The sequence below is a fragment of the Lathyrus oleraceus genome, chromosome 5, assembly GCF_024323335.1.
Source record: "Lathyrus oleraceus cultivar Zhongwan6 chromosome 5, CAAS_Psat_ZW6_1.0, whole genome shotgun sequence".
Lineage (NCBI taxonomy): Eukaryota > Viridiplantae > Streptophyta > Magnoliopsida > Fabales > Fabaceae > Lathyrus > Lathyrus oleraceus.
Window position 1 is genome coordinate 439,806,215 of NC_066583.1, and position 8,582 is coordinate 439,814,796.

Consider the following 8,582-nt stretch of genomic DNA (forward strand, 5'->3'; position numbering starts at 1 on the left):
GTGAGATATCATTGGATACGTGATGTTTTGGATGCTAAGTTGTTGGAGTTAGTTAAAGTTCATACATATGATAATGGTTCTGATATGATGACTAAAGAATTACCACGAGGAAAATTTGAAGCTTGTTGTGATATCGTCGGTTTGGCGGTTTCCTTTACATAGTTATGAGGGGGAGATTTGTTGGGTTTGGGCTCCCTTCCTATGTGGAGAAAAACTCAAATATGATTAGTTTATTTGTCTCACTTATTTAATTGGAGAAAATCAATTTAGAGTTGAGAGAGATAAAGAGAAAATAAGGATTCAAAAGAGAGAGAAAATGAGATAAACTCATTCTCGTTTTTCTACAATCAGTCTCACTAAATCGACGATCCCCGACTCGTTAATCGTCGGGTCGAGCTTAAATTTGGAGGGCGGGTTAGTAACACATATATCTAACTTTTGACCGTTCATAATTTCAAAACAACGTCTGAGATGAGAGTTATCTGCTTCATACTAAAGCTACAGATTTGGGAAATGTTTCAGCTTTTTTATTCTTATTTGTAAGCTAGTTTTCTTTGTGATTTGCGGTTGTTAACACTAGTTTGTAAATTACTTTAAGACTCTCTTGTACCCTTAATTGATTGTATTGGAGTTTTTTCTTTGGTCTGGACAACTCGTGGTTTTTACTCTCACATTGAGGGGTTTTCCACGTTAAAAATATCGGTGTTATTTTGTGTCTTTATTTGTTCGATTGTTCGTCTTATATTTGTTGTTGATCCTCAAGGTTTCTACAAGTCTATGGAATTTTATATCTGTTGTGTGGTTTCTTATTGTGTCTTGATTTCCCATTAGTTTATGCTACATATCATTTAGAAAACTAAATCCAACTATAATAAAAGGTCATATGAATCGAAACGAATCAAATTGCTTTAATTTATTCATAATCGAATTGAACTAAAATTATTTGTTTGATGTACCAGTTTAGAATTCCAAACCATACCTAATTGTTAAAAACCATTCTTTTAAACCAAACAACTTGGTAAAGAACCGAACAATCATTCTTTTTTTATCAAATTTGTCTTAATAAAAAAATTTTAACTTGTTTTTAGCAATTTTTATTTTAAGTTTCGCTTCAATTTATTTGTGATTTGATTTAGTTATATAACGATTTATGTAATATGGTTCAGTTTATTAACCAAACATCACGATTCTCAATTCTGGTATTTCAACTCCAATTCAATTAAATTTCATTTAGACGGGTTTTTTTAATTGGTGCTACATATTAAAGTTGAGTTTAACTTAAATCATGATTTATTTTGGACTGAAAAGTTAAATCATGTACCAAAAATTTTGACCAAAGAAAAAGTACGGTAATTACAATTTTATCTATAATGTACTTGGTTCTTTGGATTCCTAATCTTTGGTTTCATTTTCCTCCTATCACTAAGTACATTTGTTTCACTCCTTTTAGAATCCATTACACAATTGTGTTGACAAAATTGGTGCAAAACATACCCTACCACTCACCAAATTTACAATATCTCGGCTCTGATTTCTCAATTTTTGATCATGATTCATGACATGATATGGGACCTTCTTTGTTCCAAAAGAAAGCAACATCTCATATTTAGAATTTGTGTAGATATGCTACTTCAAGACACATGAACCTTTTAATTTTATATATTGGCCGAAAAGAACTAACATATGAATAAATTTTAACATATGAATAAATTTTAACAATGAAGAACTTTGTCGCTCACCGTGGTTTTAGTCCGAGTATTCGGTTTGTACACAAAAATATACTACCATCAGTGTGGTTAAGGGTTTCAACAAGGTTTTCCAATCATTTCAAAATAGATCATTAACTTAAAATCTAATCCTTCACTTCTTTATACCAATAGCTACTTTCTTGCAATTTACTTCACCATAAAATGATTTACTGTTGCTATCATTACTTAATAGCAATCAATGAAGTTTCTGAATTTTTAGTACATAAAACATAAAAACATCTCAAAATGCTCAGATTTCAATGGCACATGAAATATACAATAGCACTCCCATGATCACACTACAGAGAAACATATAAATATTAAATATTCATCAAGGTCTTTTTTCTGGATGCAATACAATGTCGCAATACAATAGAAGATTGGTTAAACAAAATATGATTGATTAAAAGCTGTTATAAATATCATCATAGACACTATAGTACCTGAACTCACATTAAACTGAACTTTCATGTCGTTATGCGGCGGCTTCATAAAGAGATAACTAGAAGAACGCCCGACTACCATAAAACACCCGTGATCCGTCGTTTTTCTTCTTATCAGCAGCTTCTAATTTGTTGTTGTTGTGATTCTGAATCACATCACCTTGATCTTCATTATTAGGTTTATGATCAAGGTCCATCGGTAGTTTCATTTTCGCCAAAGACTCGGTGAATTGTTGCATACTTTTCATATACATATCAACTATTTGTTGCTGCATAGATGATTGCTCAGCCTCCATATCGATGTTTCGAGACGGAACAGAATAAACTTGACCGAATTTTATAGCTTCTAGATTCCTACCATTATTATTAGTCTCCATTTCGGTGCTCGAGAATTTTAGCTCCTTGTTTTCATTTCCAGCTTCGCTTTCTTTCTTGGAAGTTGGAGTATCTGGACAAGCAACAGAATTCTGATTATCTTCAACGGAGACTAACACGTTGAACGAATTCAACGAGTCGTCCCTCAAGTTACTCTTTTTCTCAACGGAATCATTCGAGTTTCTATCATCGGATACGCTTGTAGTAGTAGAGCTAGGAAACCTAGAATTGTGATTGCTCTCATTTGGCGAAATAATGGATTCGTGATTCTCGTCTGACGAATTCATTGTCATTTCACAATCAACAGCAACTTGAGGAGAACCGCCAAGGTGAAGAAATGGCAATGATCCAACTAAATTAGGCCTTGAAACAGAACCGAACGATTCCGAATTGAAGTACTCGTAAACCATTTTCTGATTCTCATTCACCACATTAATATCAGGAAATTCAATCCTAGAATACTCAATCGGATCAAGCAAAACAACTTCCGAAGATATCGATGAAGATTTAGTAGCCGATTGCGATATTGAACTCAAACTTGAATTCATTTCAAAAGATGTATCTAATGAAAGTGTTAATTGAACAGTTCCAGCAGGAGAATGAAAAAGATCAGTGGAAGAAAGACTATAATCTTGAGTCACTTTTCCTCTACCAAAAACCTGGGAAATTGGTACCAAAGCAAACCCTAAAAGTTGATCTTCTAAGTGATTTCTCGACCTACTAAACATCCAAATCTCACATTTTAAAACAGCATCCACTTGAATAATCTTTACCCTCAAATTTTGATTAAAAATTGGATTTTTTCCACCTTTATTGATGATACTTGTGGAGAGGGTTTCATCAGGGTTATAAGTAAGAGAGAATTTAGCATACACATCTTGATTATCATATATGCATATGTTATGAATATTCTTAGCATGATGAACATATATATCAAGAAAACCTGAAAATTCAACATCATCGTCTAAATTGTTCATCTTGTTTGAGTTTGGATTGTACCTGAAGCGGCTACTTTGATGTTTCTGATTGAATGAATTCATTTTGTAAGCCTTGTGGTGGAAGATGTTTTGTGAGATGAATGAATTCTGTTTGTATGATGAAAATGGAGTAATGGTTAAGGAACTTGTGGTGGTGTAGTAGGTGAAAATATGAAGGATGAAACATGAAAATCAAAAGGGGAAATTATAATGACGTAATTGGTTAACTGTATGCCATTTTTATTTATTTATTAATGTGCCATTTTGTATACAAATGTCATTTGTATATGCATACAAATTATACATGGCAAATGAGGACGTCCGTAAAAATATGGTAGAGCAGAATAAGCATTGTGTTGGAGCATATCTACGGACACTACACCTTTTTATCTTAAAAATTACAATAGCAAAAATCTAAAAAATAGACTATATGTCACACCTTCCGAAAAAGTGCGGGACAAATGCCCGTGTCCAAAACTTCCAAGTTCGTTTTGCCACCATTAGTATTGATGTTAGATTATATGTCATAGAAATATTTAGATTTTTTTATTAGATTTTTTTAATTCTTTGATTAATATTTTGCCACCATTTGTATTGATGTTAGATGATGTGTCTAGAAATATTTAGAATTTTTTATTAGATTTTTTTAATTCTTTGATTAATGCTAGGAACACTTTATCTTGGTGGGTAGTAATTTAGAAGGTTTCATGTAGCTTTTCATTTCAATTACTCACTTGCTCCACTTACAATGGGTATTGGAGGACCCACTTTGAAAACTTTAGCCTACTTTCCATGATGGAAACGTAGAAATAACATATGTTGTTGTCCTAGATAAAACATTAAGACAAAACTTGATTCATATAATCACCCCTATTTAGTAAAATAAGGCTTATTGTTGTTGTCCAGTCACCCCTATTTAGTACAATAAGGCTTATTGTCGTTGTTTTTCTTTATTATCAACTAAAAAGTAGAAAAAACGAGAATGGGTATTAAGGTTAAAAGTCATACAAGCCATTAATAAATCTGATTTAGTACACATTTTGATTCATTACATCTTCTTATAGAGAGTTAAACCATTAGAGTAAAAAGGTTAGAGCAATTCTTAAATCTAATGTAAGAATGTAAGATAGAAGATTTGACGCAACCTCTTTGGTATCTCCACAATAAGAGTTCTCTTTATTTCAATGCTTAACTTTGAAAAAAAAATACAAGATATCAGCATCAAGAAGGTACAAGATCATCATCCCAGGGAAATTATGTACAACTAAGAGATGTATTGACTACTTATTGAAAACCTAAATCGCTCAATGATACAGTGAGTTAAGGATTGCATCAACCAAGCCATTATTCTAAAAAACAGCTTCCCCTGCGATCTATCAGATGCTTCAGACCACAGAAACACTGTACAAAAAATATGTAAATGAAGAAAAAAGAAAAAATATATCTTCAGGGAAGGAGGCTTCGGTTGACATAATTAAATTAGAATCACTTCCTAGTTCCTACCCAACCTATCCAAATGCTTCTGGTGCTTGGCTTCAGCTGCCTTATTAGCAGCTTCCCTTTTCAGTGCCCTCTTTGCCCGTCTCCCTGTCATAACTTTTGGACACTCTTGTTCTTTCTTCTTTGGCTCCTGAGATGAACTTGCTCCTGAATCATGGAAGCTTGGTCGATGGACTGGCCTGGCTTCTTGACGCCCAGCCCTTACAAAACCGTTGTCTCCCCATCTACGGTTGCCAAGCCGTACATTTGCTGAAGCACCATAATAAGCCTCGTCGTCATCTAGATCGTCGTCAGCTTCTTCATACTGATTATAATAGTCTTCTATCTCTTCATAGATATCTTCTTCAACAACTGCACACTCTTCAACAGTTAAAGGCTTGAACCACTTGGCCCGAAGTAGTAGGCAAACACTTTCATCAAACATGTAATCTTGAATACTGTCGAGCATAAAAGGTTAAGCAGTTAGCACACGATTTCAGCTGTTTCTCTGAATTAAGCATGCATTGAGAATATTGTCAAAAAGAAACTAATGCAACATTTAACCTATAAAGTTGTATAATAGGGACATGAAATTGAGTAGTTTGATTATACTATTTGTTTGACTTACTTCCTCGGACTTAAAAAAGTCATGTTCCATAAAATGGTAGTATTTTATTTAAGCATAATTGAAAGAGCTGAGAATTTTGACAAAAATACAATGTTAACATCTATAACAAGATTGCAATTATCTAATTATTCAGAATACTTTATGGAGTCCAAACCAATTTAAAAATTTTAAATTATTGAATTGGTGACAAAGGAATTCAAACCAGACATCAAAAATTTCATCTTTAGATTCATTAACCAGACATTAATAAAACAGGTACTTCATAAATATATAATTTATATCAAATCCATCATGTATTTCCTCCCATAATGAAAGGCTGCTTTCATTCTATAGACACAGCGACAACCTTTCAAGAAATTCAGAAATATTAACCAGATGACTAATAAAGCTGGAAACTTAATGGAACAAAAATGGTTGTACAAGCTCCTTTGATTAACATCTCAAATAGCAAGAACTGAATCAGGTATAAAAACAAAAATGAAAAGTACTATTACCTTCCATCAAGAGTGCGATGAACAGCAAGGAACTCAAATGGATGTTTGCACTGAGGGCAGGTAACTTTCTTACTGTATGTGGCCCAATGAAGGATGCATGTTACACTACACAAAAACAAACTATTACCATTAGAAACAATTATATATCACACCTAGAAAAATATCTAAACCTCAAAATAGTTATTAATCAAACATTATAGATTAAAACTCAACAAATTTACGTCAAAACATCACTTATCTCACTAAAAATATCAAGAGAATTTAATCAGATGCCTAGAAGGGAAATCAAATGAGGTAATTGCATGGCTAGAGTATTCTAATATAACAGATAAGAGGTCAGAAGCTAAACACAGGTAGACTTGATGTAGTCATAAATAATTTTTTCATGCCTATATCACAACCATAAATTCATCATAAACTAGTCAACAATTAACAAATGTCATGTGCTAGACATTTGTTAATTGTTAAATGTCATTTGCCTATATCACAACCATAAATTCATCATAAACTAGTCAACAATTAACAAATGTCATGTTCTAGATGTATTGTAAAACTATTTATCTTAATCTAAGAACTTGAACTCTCAAATGACTTAATCCTAACATGAGAACAGACCCTCTGATCGAATAGACATGATGAGTTTAACAGAGGTCATCTCATTCTTCTGAATAAAAGTTAGAACTTCTGCAAAGATACATCTTATTCTTCTGGCTTCAAAATTCATTATGCATCTTGCTATCTCAAAGATGTTTTCCAACAATAACAGAAATGTTATAAGGCATAATTTGTATGCATAATCACATGGGCCATTAGTATCTTCCAATCAATCATGTGGGAATCTTCTATGCTTAATATGTATAATAACTAAACCATTATAATCCTTTGTTTGACTTCTGAAAAATTGATAACAAACTAATATATTGATATTATACAAGTTCACCTTAGACAAGTATAGAAATCTCATGCACAAAAGTTTAAAAACAGAACACAAATAGCATTAGTACATATCCAAGAACACAAATTATTACTGAAAATCTAATCAATCCAAAAGAAATTGGAAAATAAAGAATAGAAAGATAGAAGCATATGGTAAGCGAAAACATGATTCCAAAAGTAACAGAAAGAGATGTCTTTTTTTACCAGTAAGCATGCTCGCAACCTTTTACAAGAGCAGTTTCTTGTAGCACTATCACCTCTAAGCAAATTGCGCATATTCCGCCATGCTTTCCAAATCCTACAGGATGATTCTCTTCTTCTTCACTCACCTTTTCACCCTGAATATCAATAATATCAAAAATAAACAAATAGAATCAAACACAAGTGCATCAATTCTAACCTGAAAAAAAAAAGATAACCCTAGAAAAGTAACAATGAAAAATCAGGTAATGGTCGCAAAGAATTCGTCCAAGAACGAAAAATTTGAAACTTTAATATGAAATTGAAAACGCAATTGAACCTCAAAGAACCAAAATCACCAACTTATCGGTACAAACACAGCTATCATAAAAAAGAATAAGCATTCATCACAATTACCAGATCTTTGATTGAGAGATTACGAAGATCTTTGGGGAGGTGGTGTTGGTCTTGGATCTTTACAATCTTTACAAGTGAAGAAGACATAGTGAAAAATCGGTGAAAATTGAAGCGGTGGTGCAAAACCTTAATATACCTAGAGAAAAAATGGAAGAAAATGGAAATATAGAAAAGATGCGAAAGAATTATTCGGAGATGCCGCAAATGGAAAATGGAAGAAGGTTTCAGGTGACCCAACTTTATATTTTAATTTTGAATTTTTAATATCATTTTTTATTTAGCTCCACATTTTTTATTTTTTATTTTAATTTGGAATTGCATTATACTTTGTGTGGCTCTTTCAAAAATATGTCATTTTTTATGTGGTTGGTTTTTAGTTCAAGTTATAAAGTGATTTTAACAACATTATCTAAAAATATACGACAAACAATAAATTGTATCCTATTAAGTGAGAGTAGCTACCTAAATCAATTTTCGTCATAATGTTGTATTTGGTACCATGTTTCAATCCAAATGGTTAATCTAAAGATCTTTTTTAATAAATTCTCTTTTAGTTTTCTATGGAATTTCATCTCCCTCTAATTATTTGACTTCTCTCCATCTGATTTACTCTCCTTACAACAGAATTTTACATGTTTTCTTTCTACATGCTCAAATCATCTAAACTTGTTTTCCACAATCTTATCTATTACAGATGTTACCCCAACATTCTCTCTAATATTTTTCATTTCTAATTTTATCCTTTCTAGTCTTTCCACACATCCAACGCGGCAACCTCATTTATGTCACACTTACTTTATTCTCGTGTTGATTCTTAATCGCCCAACATTTTATCTCGTACAAAATCACAGGTTTTACTGCAGTCTGGTAAAATTTTCTCTTTAACTTAAGAAGTACATTTGCGT

General features: G+C 32.3%; 2 protein-coding genes across 2 annotated transcripts; both read right to left on the bottom strand.

Annotated features, from left to right (window-relative positions):
• Positions 1-2,003: 2,003 nt before the first annotated feature.
• Positions 2,004-3,833, bottom strand: LOC127085313 (uncharacterized). Its single transcript, XM_051025837.1, has one exon. It carries the CDS (start codon positions 3,604-3,606, stop codon positions 2,251-2,253), a length of 1,356 nt encoding a protein of 451 aa, XP_050881794.1. The 5' UTR covers positions 3,607-3,833; the 3' UTR covers positions 2,004-2,250.
• Positions 3,834-4,691: 858 nt separating this feature from the next.
• LOC127085314 (uncharacterized) lies at positions 4,692-7,898 on the bottom strand. The gene is made up of 4 exons (XM_051025838.1): positions 7,678-7,898; positions 7,285-7,418; positions 6,145-6,249; positions 4,692-5,480 (listed from the first exon to the last, which is right to left on the bottom strand). The coding sequence occupies exons 1-4, from the start codon at positions 7,762-7,764 to the stop codon at positions 5,036-5,038; spliced, it is 771 nt and encodes a 256-aa protein (XP_050881795.1). The 5' UTR covers positions 7,765-7,898; the 3' UTR covers positions 4,692-5,035.
• Positions 7,899-8,582: the final 684 nt, after the last annotated feature.